General features: G+C 41.4%; 1 protein-coding gene across 2 annotated transcripts in view; it reads left to right on the plus strand.

Annotated features, from left to right (window-relative positions):
• Positions 1–20659, plus strand: part of HTR4 (5-hydroxytryptamine receptor 4) — a 698746-nt gene that overhangs the window by 373563 nt on the left and 304524 nt on the right. For both annotated transcript variants that reach the window (XM_075342358.1, XM_075342359.1), the window contains exon 3: positions 6106–6231. In XM_075342358.1, the coding sequence (XP_075198473.1) occupies positions 6106–6231 (126 nt within the window). The remainder of the gene's footprint in view (positions 1–6105; positions 6232–20659) is intronic.

Raw genomic sequence — 20659 nt, forward strand, 5'->3', positions numbered from 1 at the left:
AGCAATATAAAAAAATGTGGAACCTAACATCTGTATCAAGCTTTAGGGTACAGTTCTACGTATGACTTCGCAAAAGTCTCGCATCGTATCACCTGACACGGCCGCACACTCTCCTGACAGGAGCGGGTCGGCTTCATGTATTTCCATGCAGCTGAGGCGCTCGTGTCCGGAGAGCATCAGGCCGTGCCAGGTGATACCAATGCGAGACTCGCACGAGTCATGCGCAAGTGGATCTCCAGCCTAAGAGTAAAGCTAGTGTCAAACTTGCGATTGCCTCGCGTGTATCTCGCGCGAGTCTCATGGTGCATCACCCGGCATGGACTCACACTCTCCTCACAGGAGTGGGTCAGTTGCATGCAACGCTATGCAACTGACCCGCTCCTGTGAGGAGAGTGTGAGTGCGTGATGGGTGATGCACCATGAGACTCACACGAGATACACGCTAGGCAATCGCAAGTGTGACACCGGCCTAAGACTGGAATCACACATTATGGCCACATTCCATTTTTTTTGGCCATAAAACCACAACAGTTTTGTTGAGATTTGGGAAAATTGGGACAAAATTATTCACTTTTTACTGTTGTTTCAGGAGTAAAATATATTACAGCTATATTTTAAGGTGTTTATAGGGTTAATGTCATCGTTGCCTATCATGGTTACTAAAGGTGGTGTAACAAAAACATTCAAGCACAGCTGCACTACGCTGTTTGTATACATCCAACCCAAATGATAGGAGTTACGAAAAGCAAGGGACGCTGTTTCCACAACTCTCTATATTAGCCCACAGTGTAGCATGCTTTGCTACTGATTCCGCAATTCCCATTCATTTTTATGGGAGGTGCACAAAAATAGTGTGCTCAACTCATTTCATAAAACTTCTGTGACTTAAAAACAATTTGTACTTTTTTGGATTTTTTTTATATTGTTTTAAATATTTCTGTTTTTTTACTGCTTTAAACACATGTAACAATACTTTTTTTTCTAGCTGAACAAACCTTTAAAAATTGTGGGGTATATGGCAAAGATTCACACATTTATTAGGGAAAATAACAGTAAATAACAATTTCCACTCATGTAGAAGGCTGACTGCTAGGATATATAATGCTAAAATTAATTGTTACTGTGCGAATTTTATAATTCTTTTGATTGAGAAAATGAAGTATAATATAACCTGCTGTTTAAGTTCTATTAGCCTCCTTGCCCTATGCCAATAGCAGAAAGGCTAAACCACTCAACGGTTACATTGTACCGTGATTACAGCTGAGATCTGATATTGTGGATAAAAAGGCAGCCACCTGGAAAGAAAATACGATAGATATGGCATATAATGGGTTTTCCAGGGATTCCCTAGACACACACATGACGTCAAATACCGGGAGAGGGGATCTTTCTGAAGAGTTAAGTATTAGATTATGTAAGCATAGAGATCACATTGCTATACACCATAACTAAAGGGATAATGCTCCTATAGGAATAAATAGTTGTTAAAGATACGGTTGCATTGTTTTCTGTATGTTATATACCATATTTCATAGGTTCTGCAGAGGCTTAATTAATAGGGATGATCGAATACTTCAATTATTCGGCTTCGCGAATATTTTCCGAATACCTCGCCGCTATTCAACTATTCGCGAATTTTCAATGCAAAATGTAAGTCTATGGGAAACCCGAATGACAACTATTCGGTACTATTCGGGCTTCCCATAGACTTACATTGCGCATTGAATAGTCGAATAGCAACCAGGTATTCGGAAAATATTCGCGAATCCAAATATTTGAGGTATTCGATCACCCCTATTAATTAACACAATATTGGAAATATGAGGAAATAGTGTACAATTTACCAGGCTACATTGGGTTGTACTATCGGACATGGAGATTAGTATAAGGACTCAATCACACCGTCGTATAAATTATGCGTTTGCTATCTGATTTTATTATTGGATAGCATGCTGACGCATGTTATTCAATGGGGCAGTGCCAACCAATCTTTTTTCACTGATAGTATCTGTCTGTGTAAATAAACTACGATTTGCCTCTCTAATTGGACGAGACTCACCCATTCAAGTCTATGGGTGCGAGAAAAAAATTGTATGTCACAGATACATCACAATTCTGTATAAAGAAAAGTCCAGCTCACCATTACTGTTATTTACTTTATGTTCAGAACATGGCCATAGACTCTGCCGTGGCCTTCGTTAAAGATGCATAAAATGAGAATGTCCGGCTAAAAGAACAGATTCCTCTCCATTGCCTATAAAATCTTGTACACAGGAAATCAGGTGTTTAGAAGGAAAACACTATAATAGGGTAAATGTGGCGCCCTGGACAAGCCAGGGGCCACAGAGCACAACAACCACACACCCCACACTCCCAGCAGGCACACCGAAGTCAGACACAAAACCCTTGTTGCCTTCCTCCAGGGGCTGATGATCACACCAGGGGGTGGGCCAGGCGGTTGGTCCCGCCAACCGAGGAGTTCACAGTCCTGGAGGCGGGAAAACCAGGCAGATTAGTTGTGGAGTTGGTAGTGGAAGGAGGAAAGTAGTAAGAGAGCAGCCTGAAGTTGGTCCGGGTGTGTGGCCCGGACAGATCAGCAAGGATGGCAGACGGTGGTGACCGTCTGCAGGAGTGGCCTATCCGAGTTACCGTAAGGACCGTGGACGGGCGGTGGCCCGGCAGTACCGGACCGGTACACAAAGAGAAGCCAGCACCATCTGGCAGGGGCTTTTCGGACCCCGGCAAGGCTAGGAGTCGCCGTGAATTTGCCGAATCCGTTAGTGAAGGGGACCTCCTGGGTTTCCAAACAGTCAAGTCCCAACAGAAGGCAACAGTCCAACCAACAGAGGGAGACACCGCCACCGCCAAGGCAACCGTTTCTCAGGGCCAGCGCCTGCGGGCAAAGAGGGGCTCCTCCAGCCCATAACCAAGCTGGGGAGCGGGTTACCGGTGGGAACCCATCGGAACCATCAACCGTACTTAGGTGCAGGGAAAGGCAGTCACCATCAACCTGCCAGGAGAAACAACACTGCAGCCGTCTCTGGGACCCGTCCATCCAGCCGAGTGTTTTACCGAGAACTGTGTCTTCATCATTGGGCTGAGTGAGTACCACCGTGCCGTGCGGCACAGCGCTGCCCCTGCGACCCTGCACCTCGCCAGGCCCCGTAACCCGCCTGCCATCCATCCCTACCCCATCACCGGGCCCCAGGACAACCAACCCCCTACCCACGGAGGGGAGAACTAACAACAAAGCTGCTCCCTGTCACCGCTCACGGGATCCCCGTCCAGAGCAGCAGTGGTGTCACCATTATCACCACAGCCGTGGGTGGCGTCACGGACAATAAATCCCCACAATCAATCCAAACCCCCTTTTCACTCACGGGCGAGGAGCACCGCTCGAGTCCCCGGGATCCGGCCCACCGCTCGAGCCACCACCGAGCAGCAGCACCAGCGGCCGGATCCGAGCAGTGGGAGAGCGCAGCGTCCCCTCCTCCGCCCGCGACATATACACCAATGCATTTCTGGCATGCCCTTCAAAGGGTGGTTGACCAAGGATTTCATTAGGATTACACATGAATGATAAATTATAAAAAAATCTTACCACTTTTCTGGATGAAAATTGGAACGATTTTTTTTTTAGAGCGTGTTAGGCGGGCTTTGCACGTTGCGACATCGCAAGCCGATGCTGCGATGTTGCACGTGATAGTCCCCACCCCCGTCGCAGCAGCGATATCTTGTGATTCCTGGCGTAGCGAACATTATCGCTACGCCAGCTTCACATGCACTCACCTGTTCTGCAACGTTGCTCTGGCCGGCATCTCGCCTCCTTCCTAAGGGGGCGGGTCGTACAACGTCACAGGGACGTCACACGGCAGGTGGCCAATCAAAGCGGAGGGGCGGAGATGAGCAGGATGTAAACATCCCGCCCACCTTCTTTCTTCCGTATAGCCGCCGGCGGCAGGTAAGGTGATGTTCCTCGCTCCTGCGGCTTCACACACAGCGATGTGTGCTGCCGCAGGAACAAGGAACAACATCGTACCTGTCGCGGCAGCGTAATTTTGAAAAAGTCAGAGCCTACACCGATGATACGATAACGCCGCTTTTGCACTCGTTAATTGTATCATCTAGGATTTACACACTACGATGTCGAAAGTGACGCCAGATGTGCGTCACTTTCGATTTGACCCCGCCGACATCGCACGTGCGATGTTGCAACGTGCAAAGCCACCCTTACTCTAGCCTAAAGGATATTGTTAACATATTTTTTAGTAATGATCCTTCCTGTTTCTGTTGGAGGCAGTTACCTGACCATATATTAGCGCAGGCCAGGGACAGGTTAGAATATTATCTGGGCAGTGCTACATTAATCTAATTTCCATGTTGGTAAGGCCACATGGTCATTTAGTATCACAACATATATGTTCTGTTTTGAAATAAACTGCATCTTTTTGTTTTATCTATGCAAATAAAATTTAAAGATGTCTTGTTTTACAGATTATTTCCCTGTAGTATTAAGGTGGCTTTACATGCTACGAGATCGCTAAAGCGATCTCGTTGGGGTTACGGAATTAGTGACGCACATCCGGCTGCGTTAGCGATGTCGTTGCATGTGACACCTATTAGCGATTTTGAATCATCGCAAAAACGTTCAAAATCGCTAATCGGTGACCTGCCCCCCTCTTCCCAATTATTGTTGCTGCTCCAGTAGCGATGTTGTTCCTCGTTCCTGCAGCAGCACACATCGTCATGTGTGACACTGCAGGAACGAGGAACCTCTCCTTACCTGCATTCCGCCAGCAATGAGGAAGGAAGGAGGTGGGCAGGATATTCGTCCCGCTCATCTCCACCCCTCCGCTTTGATTGGGCGGCCGCTTAGTGACATCGCTGTGACGCTGAACAAACCGCCATCTTACAAAGGAGGCGGTTTGCTGGTCACAGCGACGTCGCAGAACAGGTATGTGCATGTGACGCTGCCATAGCGATAATGTTCGCTACGGCAGCGATCACCACATATCGGCCGTACGATGGGGGCGGGTGCTATCACACTCGACATCGCTAGCATCGGCTAGCGATGTCGCAGCGTGTAAAGCCCGCTTTACTGATCCCCCAAAAAAATCAAATGAGCTCTAATATAACCTATAGAGGTCCAATGTTGTATCTCCCTGCTACTCCGATCTTTATTATCAGCTGCACAAGTGACATCATGTCCATAGTCCTGCATTCAATCATGGAGCTCAGCAGCTTGTGCCAGCTACATGAGCAGAGCTGCTGATCTCTGTAATTAGCCGCTGTGCTATCATTGTGACATGACTGCTGCACCCTCTCAACAAGCTCCAGCGCAGGAATGAGAGGCAGTTCTGGAATTAGAGATGGTATGAGCTCAGTGTGGATTTTTTGTGTCACAGAGCTTATGGGTTCATCATCTTTGAAATGAACAATCCCTTTAAATAGAGACTGTACTTTCAACAAGCTTTGCCAAATTAAGACAGTACAGATAAATATGAGAAACTTTTTAATATAGTGTATCTCATCAGAGAAAAACGTGACACACTTGCAGTATTGGGGACCAAAAGTGACTGGGCATGAGCTCCTGGAGATAGTGGGGGGAGCTCCCAGAGTTAGTGGGCAGGAGCAGAGATAGGGTGGGCATGACCAGATTAAGGGGCCCAGCATTTCCTATTGCAGCACAGTGGAATAAACAATAACTTTTAAGTCTACGTAGTCTTGGAGGTCTCTATAATGAAGCAGGGGACTGTTCTTTGTTGTCCTGATGAAGGAGATAGTGATCTCTGAAACGCGTTGACCTGAATAAAGACATGAAATAATTAACATCATTTTCCCGATCTCCCTCTAATATGTTATTGTCCTTCTACTCTGCAGGAATGGGCCAATTTAAAAGTTTATCACTTTTGAATACCTGAAGTATGAGTGCTGCTTACTATTTTAGATTTTACATAGCATAGTTGATAGGTTGCAACTTGTAGACTGTCACAACCTTGTTATTTTTTTGAGCTGCTTTAATGTTATCTTCTATACAATGTTCTATAAACCTTTTCACCAAACTGTGCTACTTTTAATTTTGCATTGTGTTTTTGCTCCTTATAGAGCACAAGAGGGATTCGGTGTGGGGGAGAAGACAGTTCTCATTACCTTCATCACAACAGTCATCCTGATGACCATTCTGGGTAACCTTCTTGTGATGGTGGCAGTATGCAGGGATAGACAGCTGAGGTGAGTCACAACTGGGGCCTTATCACTAATACACTTGTTCACTAAGCTAATCTATCATTATACTTGGTCTTCAAAATGGCTTCCTGCTGAAACAGAAGTCAACAACCTAACCATACACCTTTTAAGAAACTATAAAGACTACATTACTGGGAATTATAATTTCACAACAGCTGAAGTGCTTCAGGTTGCTGAATCCTACCTTAGGGGTTTTGTCACAGTAATTCTTGAAATATTTTGAAACTTCTTGGATCTGGACTATTAGGGTATGGAACTGTTTTTATATACATGTTTTTTCATGGACAGTGTCTAGCCAAAAAATTACAGATACATTTCCATTTTTTGAACCTAGCCACGAACCAAAAAACACCTATAAAAGTCTATAGGTCTGTGAAAACAATGGTCAGTACATAGATTCCATCCGTGTCCAATGCATGTGCGGTCTGTTTTTACTGTTGCGATAGATAGGTGAAGAGTTGCAAATTTTATTTTTGTACAAGTGAAAATCACTGAGATGCTGACCAAGCACTGATGAAAATTGATACATTTTTTCACATACCTGGACATCTCAATGAGGCCTTAACTGTCGTATGACATATCGTTAATAAGAATCCCATCTGCACATCGCTGCAATCTTAGTAGAACAGCAAGTACTTGATAAGAGTAATGGGATTGCATTTTAGAAAGCCATATAAAATTCATTAATCCGAAACTAAAGGAAACAAGGCAATATATCTTCCTACGAGAATCCAGCTTTTATCCCTGGTTTTCTAGATATAGGACAATGACTGCCGCAGAACATTTGGTAATATGAATAATTTCCTATCACTATGATTCAGAAAATGAGACAATCCTGACTCAGATCATCTCTACAGCATAGGATTTGAGAAACCGCTGATCTATACATTCCTGAACCAGAAAGCACCTTCTCCTCTGGAGACATTCAACCACTAATTAAAGCTAAGAAATTAACTGTCGTATTCTTAAGGATCATTATACAAAGACCTGACCCTGTCTTTAGTTTTAGATACTTGTATCATAGAAATTAGCCTTTGGCTGCGTTCTGCTTTCTTAGCTTGACATCTGTCAGGATTATTGGATGCTACATTATGAAATTGTGATCTGTATATGAACACAAAATGAAATGTTTATTAGTAGAGAACTCCAGGAAGACCTATGCAGCTTATTAGAGTACTGAAACGTGAAGAAGAATTTCATGTGCAATTTTAACCCATTAATGTCTCAAGTTTATTCTTCATTGAGATCATGTATGTGTAGTCATGAGCAATGTTAGGAAAAGCGGTTACAAAGATCCGATGTGCAATAAATAAGTGGCAATATGTCTAAGAACTACTCATATCAGGAAGACAATTATTTGTGTCCCATATTTCTCGGAAGATTGTCTCATCACTCCGGACAGCCTGTCATTGTGGCATACTAATCCCAACAATATGAATGATCAGTTTCCTGCCAGTAGAATAACAAAAGTATAATGTTTCCATATGATTCTGAACCAAAATGTAGCAATGGTAAGTATCCAGTTCTGAAGTAATTACGAGTTCTTCCTGTGTCACGCTAATTTGTGATCTGGATAACTAGAAATACAGCAGAGATACAGATAGTCTTCTTATATATCTTAAAGGGGTACTCCAGGGAGATGAAAAATGCTTCTACTGTCCCTGCCTTCATAAAGTATAAAGGCAAGAGTGCACAGTGTAGTACTATTATCCTTACAATACCTGTAATTCAGTGTGATAGTAGGTGCTCTTTCTGGTCAACACTCCCCTCTGGGATGGTATATCACACATTAAAGGGCCTGCTCTATGCTGTTAGTAACATCAAGCCCCCTGATAATAACAAGTGCCATGATTCATATGTGCAGAACATTCTGTATTGTTCTGCTATGCTCTCCTGCAGATCTGGTATATATTTCTTATGGAACAGAGCATTTTGCAGGATGAATGCGCTGCGGGTTGTTTCAAAGCACTGGGTTTCACACTGGTCCTGAGAGGTACTCTCGTAGATGCTTCTCATTCCCAGTGATTGCTCTGCTTCATTAGGGAGTGTGTTAGCTCAGGACGCCACCAGTCGTACTTCCTGTTTACAGTTGTGCCGTTGGCTCCCATGGTGCTCATTGTTCTGGTCTTGGCCTCTTGACTCCGGACTGTTGTTTACCATTCTTTGCTTGTCCTCCCCTGTTTCTGTTGTGCCTTCCAGGCTTCTGACCTCGGACTTTCTCCTGACCACATCCCCGCTTGCTCCCTGTATTTTGTTAGTTTCTCTCCTGGAACCCTGACCATCAGCTTGTATCTTGACCTCGTCTCTGTCTGCCCTCGTGTACTATCGTGCCCTCTTGGTTTATGATCTTGGCCTGTCTGACTACCACTCCATTTACTGTATACAAGTGTGTCTAGCACCACCTTGTGACAGTCATCAAAGCAAGGATCTCCCAGCACTCACATGTATTGTAGAACTTGATCAGTTCTTTTATTCAACATGTGAGCGTTTTTCCTCCTCCAGAGGTTTTAACAGCTGTAAAACAATGATACAATAATTCAACATGTAGTGAATCCCAAGGAAGGGACATTATTCCATCATCAGTGTTAATTAAACATTTGACCGAGTTACGTATCTCAAACTTTCAAAAGGAAATGTTTTATAAGATGATTCAAGCTGGAAAATCTCTTTTCAATTGTTACTCTCATAAATTCTATATATTTGCATTATTATTATAAAAATTCTATGCACAAATTAATCTAAATGATGGAAAATATATGATTAGTTAATTTTAGTACTAAAGTATCCCTTACGATTCTCATAATAATTTATTAAATCTAAAAATGTGGAATCCCAATGGAAATTAATATTATCCTTATGTGACATAGTATTAGATAACATAGATTATACAGTCATAGCTGAAAGTGTTGGCAGCCTTGAAATTGTTCCAGAAAATGACGTTTTTCTCCCAGAAAAAAATATTGCAATTACACGTTTTGTTATACACGTTTATTTTCTTTGTGTGTATTGGGACAACACAAAAAAACAGAGGACAAAAAGCTAAATTGAACATAATTTCACACAAAACCCCCAAAATAGGCCAGACAAAATTGTTGGCACGCTCAATTTAATATTTAGTTGTACACCTTTTGAAGTACATAACTGCACTTGATCGCTTCATATAACCATTTCTTACACCTGAATTTTGGACGACTCTTCTTTGACAAACTGCTTCAGGTCTCTCATATTTGAAGGATGCCTTCTTTCTAAAGCAATTTTAAGATCTCTCTACAGATTTTCAATGGGATTTAGATCTGGACTCATTGCTGGCCACTTCAGAACTCTCCAGTGCTTTGATCCCATCCATTTCTAGGGGCTTCTTGAAGTATGTTTGAGGTCATTGTTCTGTTGGAAAACCCAAGACTAAGGACGCAAATCCAGCTTTCTGACTCTGGGGACAAATTGCCACCCAAAATCCTTTATTAATTTTTAGATTTCATGATGTCTTGCACACAGTCAAGGCTCCCAGTGCCATAAGCAAAACACCCTCAAAACAGTTTTGATCTACCACCATATTGGACTTAAGGTACTTTATTCTTTTCTTTGTAGGCCTCATTCCGTTTTTAGGAAACAGTGGAATGATGTGCTTTACTAAAATGCTCTATTTTGGTCTCTTCTCTCCATATAATGCTTTCCAGAAAGATTTTTGGCTAAAGGCCTCGTTCCTGCAGTGTCACACATAGCGATGTGTGCTGCCGCAGAAACGACGAACAACCTGTGTCCTGCAACAGCAACGATATTTGGGAACTGGACAGCATGTCAACGATTAACGATAAGGTGAGTATTTTTGATTGTTAGCGGTCGCTCGTACGTGTCACACGCAACGACATCGCTAACGAGAACGGATGTGCGTCATCAATTCCGTGACCACAAACCACGTTGCGTTAGCGATGTTGTTGCGTGTAAAGCGGCCTTTACTCACATACATTTTGGCAAACTGCAATCTAGCTTTTTTTATGTCTATGTGTCAGCAGGTGGGTCATCCTGGGTCTCCTACTCCATAGTGTTTAATTTCAATCCAATGTCCACGGATATTTCGCGCTGACACTGATGCACTTTGAGCCTGCAGGACAGCTTGAATTTCTTTGAAACTTGATTGGGGCTGCTTACCCACTATTCAGGCTAACCTGTGTTGCAACCTTTCATCAGTTTTTTTCTGCCGTCCATGTACAGGGTGATTAGCTACAGTGCCATGGGTTTCAAATGTCTTCATTTTGTTTCGCATCATGGACAAAGGAACACGAAGTTCTCTGGTGATAGACTTAGAACCTTGAGATTATTGATTTTTTTTCAGCAATATGGATTCTCCAGTGCTCAGACAGTTCTCTTCTCCGCTTTCTGTTTTTAATTCTTAGCGTAGCACAAACAAACACACAATGCAAAGACTGAAGCAACTTCTTCACTTTTTATCTGGTTTTAGCTGTAATTTGCATATTTCCCACACCTGTTACTTGCCACAGGTGAGTTTGAATGAGTATCACATGTTTGAAGCAAAGTTGTTTACCACAATTTTGAAAAGATGCCAACAATTTTATTTAACCCATTTTTGTTTTTTGTTTTTGCGAAATTATGTCCAATTTGACTTTTTTTTCTCTATTTTCTGTGTTGGTCAAATAAAAACAAAAGAAATAAACCTGTTTATAACAAAACATGCATAATTCTCTGGGAGAAATGCTTCATTTTCTGGAACAATTTCAATGGTGCCAACATGTTTGGTGATTACTGAATGTACGTATATATACCGTATATATATATATATATATATATATATATATATATATATAAAGAGAGAGAGAGAGAGAGAAGAGAGAGAGAGAAAGAGAGAGAGAGAGAAAGAGAGAGAGAGAGAGAGATACAGTGCCTTGCAAAAGTATTTGACTCCCTTGAATTTTTCAACCTTTTCCCACATTTCAGGCTTCAAACATAAAAATTAAAATTTAAATTTTACAGTCATATGAAAAAGTTTGGGAACCCCTATTAATGTTAACCTTTTTTCTTTATAACAATTTGGGTTTTTGCAACAGCTATTTCAGTTTCATATATCTAATAACTGATGGACTGATTAATATTTCTGGATTGAAATGAGGTTTATTGTACTAACAGAAAATGTGCAATCCGCATTTAAACAAAATTTGACCGGTGCAAAAGTATGGGCACCTCAACATAAAAGGGATATTAATATTTTGTAGATCCTCCTTTTGCAAAAATAACAGCCTCTAGTCAGTTCCTGTAGCTTTTAATGAGTTCCTGGATCCTGGCTGAAGGTATATTTGACCATTCCTGTTTACAAAACAATTCAAGTTCAGTTAAGTTTGATGGTCGCCGAGCATGGACAGCACGCTTCAAATCATCCCACAGATTTTCAATGATATTCAGGCCTGGGGACTGGGATGGCCATTCAAGAACATTGTAATTGTTCCTCTGCATGAATGCCTGAGTAGATTTGGAGCGGTGTTTTGGATCATTCTCTTGCTGAAATATCCATCCCCTGCGTAACTTCAACTTCGTCACTGATTCTTGCACAGTATTGTCAAGAATCTGCTAATACTGAGTTGAATCCATGCGACCCTCAACTTTAACAAGATTCCCGGTGCTGGCATTGGCCACACAGTCCCAAAGCATGATGGAACCTCCACCAAATTTTACTGTGGTTAGCAAGTGCTTTTCTTGGAATGCCGTGGGTTTTTTTGCCTTCATGCATAATGCCTTTTTCTATGACCAAACAACTCAATCTTTGTTTCATCAATCCACAGGAGCTTCTTCCAAAATGTAACTGGCTCGTCCAAATGTGCTTTTGCATACCTCAGGCGACTCTGTTTGTGGCGTGCTTGCAGAAACGGCTTCTTTTGCATCACTCTCCCATACTGCTTCTCCTTGTACAACGTGCGCTGTATTGTTGATCGATGCACATTGACACCATCTGCAGCAAGATGATGCTGCAGGTCTTTGGAGGTGGTCTGTGGATTGTCCTTGACTGTTCTCACCATTCTTCTTCTCTGCCTTTCTGATATTTTTCTTGGCCTGCCACTTCTGGGCTTAACAACAACTGTACCTGTGTTCTTCCATTTCCTTACTATGTTCCTCACAGTGGAAATTGACAGTTTAAATCTCCGAGACAATTTTTTGTATCCTTCCCCTGAACAACTATGTTGAATAATCTTTGTTTTCAGATCATTTGAGAGTTGTTTTGAGGAGCCCATGATGCCACTCTTCATAGGAGATTCAAATAGAAGAACAACTGGCAAGTGGCCACCTTAAATACCTTTACTCATGATTGGATACACCTGCCTATGAAGTTTAAAGCTCAATGAGGTTACAAAACCAATTTAGTGCTTTAGTAAGTCAGTAAAAAGTAGTTAGGAGTGTTCAAATCAAGAAATTGATAAGGGTGGCCATACTTTTGCACCGGTCAAATTTTGTTTAAATGTGGATTGCACATTTTCTGTTAGTACAATAAACCTCATTTCAATCCAGAAATATTACTCAGTCCATCAGTTATTAGATATATGAAACTGAAATAGCTGTTGCAAAAACCCAAATTGTTATAAAGAAAAAAGGTTAACATTAATAGGGGTGCCCAAACTTCTTCATATAACTGTATGGTGAAGAATCAACAACAAGTGGGACACAATTGTGAAGTTGAACGAAATGTATTGCTTATTTTAAACTTTTATAAAAAATAATAAACTGAAAATTGGGGAGTGCAATATTATTTGTCCCCTTTAAGTTAATACTTTGTAGCGCCACTATTTGCTGTGATTACAGCTGCAAGTCTCTTGGGATATGTGTTTATCAGTTTTGCATATCGAGAGACTGAAATTCTTGCCCATTCTTCCTTTGCAAACAGCTCGAGCTGAGTGAAGTTGGATGGAGAGCGTTTGTGAACATCAGTTTTCAGCTCTTTCCACAGATTCTCGATTGGATTCAGGTCTGGACTTTGGCCATTCTAACACCTGGATACGTTTATTTGTGAACCATTCCATTGTAGATTTTGCTTTATGTTTTGGATCATTGTCTTGTTGGAAGACAAATCTCCATCCCAGTCTCAGGTCTTTTGCAGACTCCAACAGGTTTTCTTCAAGAATGGTCCTGTATTTGGCTCCATCCATCTTCCCAACAATTTTAACCATCTTCCCTATCCCTGCTGAAGAAAAGCAGGCCCAAACCATGATGCTGCCACCATGTTTGACAGTGGGGATGGTGTGTTCAGGGTGATGAGCTGTGTTGCTTTTACGCTAAACATATTGTTTGGCATTGTGCCCAAAAAGTTTGGTTTTCTTTCATCTGACTAGAGCACCTTCTTCCACATGTGTGGTGTGTCTCCCAGGTGGCCCGTGGCAAACTTTAAACTACACTTTTTATGGATATCTTTAAGAAATGGCTTTCTTCTTGCCACTCTTCCATAAAGGCCAGATTTGTGCAGTGTACGACTGATTGTTGTCCTATGAACAGACTCTTCCCACCTCAGCTGTAGATCTCTGCAGCTCATCCAAAGTGATCATGGGCCTCTTGGCTGCATCTCTGATCAGTCTTCTCCTTGTTTGAGATGAAAGTTTTGAGGGACAGCCGGGTATTGGTAGATTTGCAGTGGTATGATACTCCTTCCATTTCAATATGATCGCTTGCACAGTGCTTCTTGGGATATTTAAGGTTTTGGAAATCTTTTTGTAACCAAATCCGGCTTTAAACTTCTCTACAACAGTATCACGGACCTGTCTGTTGTGTTCCTTGGTCTTCATGATGCTATCTGCGCTTTATACAGGACACTGAGACTATCACAGAGCAGGTGTATTTATATGGAGACTAGATTATACACAGGTTGATTATATTTATCACCATCAGTCATTTAGGACAACATTGGATCATTCAGAGATCCTCAATGAACTTCTGGAGTGAGTTTGCTGCACTGATAGTAAAGGGGACGAATAATATTGCAAGGCCAAATTTTCCATTTTTTATTTTTTAAACAAGTTTAAAATAAGCAATAAATACCGTTCAACTTCACAATTGTGTCCCACTTGTTGTTGATTCTTCACCATAACATTAACATTTTTACCTTTATGTTTGAGGCCTGAAATATATATATATATTATATATATATATATATATGATATATATCCATTTAAAGAATATAAAATATCAAGAAATTATTAACCATACATAAAGTTTTGAAAAGTTTTGATAGAATAATACTAATAGGGACTTTAGATTGTGAGCCCCAATGTGGACAGTGTTGCCAATGTATGCAAATCGCAGTGGAACCAATGGTCTATGTAAATGAATAAATATATTATTTTTATTATTATTATTATTATTATTATTATTATTATTATTATTATTATTATTTTAGATCCCAATGTTTTACTATAACTGTTGATGTCTTCTGTTTCATGTATACTTCATTATTAACATATTATTGTCCCATTATTTCATTTCAACGTGCCTGTGAAGTCTAGAACGGTGTCAGTCTATTAAGTTCATGCTCTCTATTCAGACCCTTTGGATATAAGGTTTGTAAAGTGTGGATCCAGAATGCTTCTCTAGGGAGAAGCATTTTCTTAATACTGCCACATGTTCTGATGGAATAATTTGTCCTATGACCTGGTATTTCAGCTGAGAAATACAATGTGTTTTTTTTTTCTTTTAAATGATGTGGTAGTGGCATCAGTGAATTTCCACATCTAATATTAGATTTATGTTTATTAATGCGTTCCCGTACATGCTGCATAGTCTCAGCAACACATAGGAGCCTTCATAGACAATTCACAAGATATAGAACATTACTGGATTCTCATGTATAGAAGCCATTTATCCTATAAGAATGGCCTGTATGGGGGTGTACAAAATACTTGCCTTTAATTATATCATTGCATTGCAAGTAACCTAGAGAAGGATAGGTACCATTTTTTTTGTGGACAAAAAGGATTGTTGTTGTATTTCTTTGCACTTCCAAAGTGTGCCCGAATCAATCTATCTTGGATGGTAGGTCATTTTTTACATTATATCAAGGGAAGACTCTGAAATGTCACAATATCCAGATACTTTTGTAAATTGTGCCAATGCTGTTTAATAATATAATCTACTTATAAATTAATTGGATATAATCACAAACAACCGGTATTCAAGTAAAACTGTCTTGCGAAGTTGCATGTACAGTATATTGGATTGTGTAGCTTGTGTAAGTAAATGTAAAGGATAACCTCTTATTAAGAATTGGTCTTCCATCTCATTTAATCTTTGTTTATAGAGAATAGAGTGCGAAACAATTATTTTTATTCTTTTAAATTGTGACTTAGGGATTCCTTGTTTTGTTGAGTAAGGGTGTGCGCTTGAGAAATGAAGAATTCTATATAAAGAATACTACTAAAATGTGCCAATGCCATTTAATATTATTTACTTGTAAATTAATTGAATAAAATCACTTTACTCAAATTGTCTCTCAAAGTTTCATATACATTATATCTCATCGTGTAGCTTCTATATCATCTTAATAAGAATTGGTCTTCCATCTCATTTACTCTCTGTTCACAGACAGTGTGAACCTTTTTTCTTTGTTATATTATGAGTTAGGGATCACTTTTTTTCTTGAGTAAGCGTATACACTTGACAATTGAAAAATACTGTTTTTGTCTTTGGATTTCTTATACAGGTCTGTAGATAATGTCTCCTCAATATTCCTAATAACCATAGTGTCCAAAAAAACTCACTTGATTTTGATTATAAGATATAGTAAATTTCAGCTCATCTGAAACAGTGCCATAGTCCTGTGTGCTTCTTTTCCCTCCCCTCCCCCGGATACATCTGTGTTAGCACCTGAATAAAGCTTAACAGAATATTATACGGTTGAGCCGTGAAAATAATAAATTAAATTTTTCTAACAAAAATTTTCTTTTAGCTTGAAAATTTTTATTTTCACATGGGTAAAAGAAAAAAATTGTTGCGCAATATCTCCTGAGCATAACCATACTCCATATGTGGTGGAAAATTATTGTTTGGATGTACGGCAAGGCTCTGAAGAGAAGGCGCGCCATATGACTTTTTGAACGCAAACTTGTCTGAAATCATTAGTGGATGCCATGTCGCATTTGGAGAGCCCCTCATGTACCTAAACAGTGGAAACCCCCCAACAAGTGACCCCATTTTAGAAACTAGACCCCTCAGGAAATTTATCTAGATGTGTTGAGCACCTTGAATCCCCAAGGGCTTCATAGAATTTTACAATGTTTATCCATGGCAAAATTATATATATTTTTCCCACAACAATGTTGCTTTAGTCCCAAGTTTTCTAATTTTCACAAGGATAGCAGGAGAAAGTGGACCACTAAATTTTTAAATATATATAAGTTCCGGTTTCGGATTTGAGATTTCTAACCCGCCCTGAGGAAGCTGTGATATACAATGCGAAACGTGCGTCGGTTGGGTCCTTCTGAATAGTGAGACGCAGGTGCGAGGCTCAAGTACGATGGGTGAGTGTATGGCCTAAGGTTCTGGGACATTTTCCTCTTACTTCCAGCTTATAATTGAGCGTGTTTGGCCACGAAATACCCTATACCTGTGATAGACTTATGAGCTCGCCTTGCAGTCCCACTTTTCATGGGTGTTCTTTCCCCCTTTCAGCACAAACCTTTAAAATTGTCTGTTTCATGTTTTTAATAATGCTATGGAATTAACTTTAATAAACTTTTGTAATTTGCTTATAAACGCTCCGGTTCTGTCTGATTTCATAAATTTGTTGTGCAATTATTCCTGAGTACAACGATACCCAATATGTGGTGGAAAACTACTGTGTGGACACACTGTCAAGCTATGAAAGAAAGGCTTGACATTTTCAAATACAGACTTTGATGGAATAGTCTGTGTGTGTTTTGAGGCATTCATAGAGCCCTTGAGGAGCCAAAACAGTAGAAGTGACCCTATATTGGAATTGGTATAGGGTTTTCCTTGTATGTGCATTTTGTAATGTGATGGCATATGTGAGTTGTGCAGTGTATATAAAGTCATGCAATAAATTAAAGTCAGAAATACGTATATGTAGTAGTCTGTGGATGTTTGGTAGACTTTGAAACATATTTATACACAGGCCAGAATTGTCAGGGCAGGTCTTGCATTGCCAAATGATGTCTTTTCTAATTCTTCTTCTGTAACACACTTGGCACCCTTTTTTCAATTCAAGAAGAACTTAGGTCCACTGCTTCCTGATTTTTAGTTTTTGGTACCACACCATCGTTTTGCACATGGCACTCTAGGGCTAGAGGACATGATCAAAGATTTCAACTCCTGCCATGTTTGTATTGTACCCCAGAACACAGTCTGTTTTGTGGAGCTATGTAGAGGTACCTCATCCAGCAATGGAGGTGATGCCATAACCATATATTTTGGTCAAGAAAAGGCCATCTCTCTTGCCCTTGTACTTGACCAGCAACAGGTTGTTGCTACATTGGGCTCTGCTCTCACCCTTTTTGAGCAAGTGCCCAATTAGCGTCCTAAGGAGTCTTCTCTGTTTTTTGCACACAGTACTGCATGCTGCTGTAGCTTTGGCAGATAAGGACTTGATGACTCAGGTGATGGTATAAAAGTTATCTATCTAGAGGTGGTAAGTTTCACACTTACTCCCAGGACAGGGAAGCATTCAGGAGGTTGAATTCAAATGGCTTTCCCTTCACAATAGCTAATTCTATGGGTGTAACCTGAGGTCTTCTCGCACAGCTTGTACGATTTGATTCTGTACCTGTCCCTCTAACTGGGCAGGTAATGCTAGATTTTCAGCCTCCCCTTTGACGTATATTAGGGACTCATTCATGCAGATGTCCCTTTGGGAAATATACACTTTAGCAAATTTATTGCTGAAGTGATCAATGACTGGCAGAATTTTGAAAAGTCAGTCAAAGTTGGGGTCATCTGAGGAAGCACACTGTGCACTGAAATACAAAAATTTGTGGATGGCTCCAAAGTGTTTACAGGTCATAGCCATGCGGAGAACTGGAGTGTTATATAAAACATCAACACTTCAATATTGCTGAATTTCTGGCTTCTTCACTATCCCCATGTGAAGAACAAGGCCCCAAAATTTCATCATTTCTACTGCATCAATGTGGTTCCAGTTATCAAATGATGAATAGGCATTTTGGGGCAGAAATTGTTGAATGTATAAATTTGTTTCGGCCACCATAAGATTTACGAAATTCTCAGAGAAAAAGACTTTGAAAAGTCAATTTCTGACTGATTGGGCCACAAAATCAGGCAATCTGGGGCTTATAATATTCAGGGGGTGATGTCCTTAGGGAGTCACTAACTGTGGGAGCTGGCTCATTTACTGCCCTCAGGCATTTGCTTGGGAGTTTGGCAACACTGAAGTAAAAAGAGGAAGTGGAAAAATAGAGGAAGATGGGATTTTCTTCCTCACTTTCAGTGTTGGAGGCAAGGACGGCGTATGTCTCCTTGGCTGAATAACATCTTTGCGACAGGCAGATCATTTTTATTTTTCGTGTGTGTGTGTGTATAAAATAACCAAATTTTATGCGATTGTGTGTTTGTGTGTGAATGTGAGTGTTTGGTGTAACCTTTTTTATTTATTAGAATCGAAAAGAAAAAACAATATAAGAAAATAATCTAGATAGAAAAAGATACAAAAAATAAAATTAAAAGGAGAATATAAAAATGTGGGAACAAAAATATGCAAACTTACTAAACGGACAATGGTAAAAACAATTACTGAGCAATCACAACTAACATTTAGTAACTGTAATTCTATGCAGTATAGTAAACTGTAAAATTATTTTATTTGACTCTTCTTTTTAATGGTTGTTTAAAAAAAACAAAAAAAAAAAACACATTTCAAAACACATGTAGTAGTTGTGTACCCATATGCCTGGGTCAGTGCACCACAACTGTATATATCAGAGCAGGAGCTTAGGCTACCATATTACACAAAAACACAAACTTTAGTTAGTACAATAATAGCAAAGTATGCATATAATGTGTAATATGGTAGCCTAAGCTCCTGCTCTGATACTGTACATACAGTTGTGGTGCACTGACCCAGGCATATGGGTACACAACTACTACATGTGTTTTGAAATTGTGTATAATGTGTGGGGTTTTGAGATATCCTGGTGTGGATATATGTTTTTAACTGTTTTTAAATTTTGAATTCTAAAAAAACTTCCTCCAATTTATGTACTAGGTGTGCTGCCCTTTATATGCAGTGTCTTTCCTTCTTTGAATCAGTACCCCTTACTGCATGTGGCAGCACCCTTAAGAATTATTTATGTATACGTGGCGCCCTGGACAAGCCAGGACGTCACAGGTACTACAACAACACACCCCACACCCCGGCTAGGCACACCGAAGTCAAACAAAAATCCTTGTTGCCTCCCTCCAGGGGCTGATGTCCACACCAGGGGGTGGGCCAGGCAGTTGGCCCCACCCACCGAGGAGTTCACAGTCCTGGAGGCGGGAAAAGGAAGGCAGTTGAGTTGAGTTTGGAGTTTTTGGAGTTGAAGGAGTGAAGTGGCAGTAGAGGAGACTGACCGTGTCCGGGTGCGTGGCCTGGGCACATACAGGAAGGTTGGCAGACGGTGGTGACCGTCTGCAGGAGAGGCTGATTGGAGTGAACCGTAAGGACCGGGGACGGGCGGTGGCCCGACGGTACCGGATCGGGGAGCAAAGAGAAGCCAGCACCATTCGGCAGGGCTTACGGACCCCGACCAGACTAGGAGTCGCCGTAAAACCGGTCAAATCCGTTAGCGAAGGGAACCTCCGGGGTTTCCCAGCAGTCAAGACCCGATTGAAGGCAACAGCTCAAACCGTGAAGGGAAATACAGTCACCGCCAAGGCTACAGTTCCCAGGCCCAGAGCCTGCGGGAAAAAGGGGCTCCCTCAGCCTCCATCCAAGCTGGGGAGCGGGTTACCGGTGGGAAGCCATTGGAACCGTGAACACAACACAGGTGCAGGGAGGGCAGTCACCACCAACCTACCGGGAGAGCTACCGCAGCCGTCTGTGGGACCCGTCCATCCAGCCGTTTGTTTTACCGGAGACTTTGCATTTGTCATTGGCTGAGTGAGTACCACCGTACCATGCGGCACAGTGCTGCCCCCGCGACCCTGCACCTCACCAGGCCCCATAACCCGCCCGCCATTCCCACCTCACCGGGCCCCGGGACAACCAACCCCCCTACCCACGGAGGGGAAAAACAACATCTAAGCTGCTCCCTGTCATCGCTCCCAGGATCCCCGTCCAGAGCAGCGGTGGTGTCACAACCTCACCACAACCGTGGGTGGCGTCACGGACAATATCCCTAAACCAAAAAACCACCCCCCTTTCACTCACGGGCGAGGAGCGCCGCTCGAGTCCCCGGGATCCGGCCCACCGCTC

Source organism: Anomaloglossus baeobatrachus, chromosome 4 (genome assembly GCF_048569485.1).
Source record: "Anomaloglossus baeobatrachus isolate aAnoBae1 chromosome 4, aAnoBae1.hap1, whole genome shotgun sequence".
NCBI lineage: Eukaryota > Metazoa > Chordata > Amphibia > Anura > Aromobatidae > Anomaloglossus > Anomaloglossus baeobatrachus.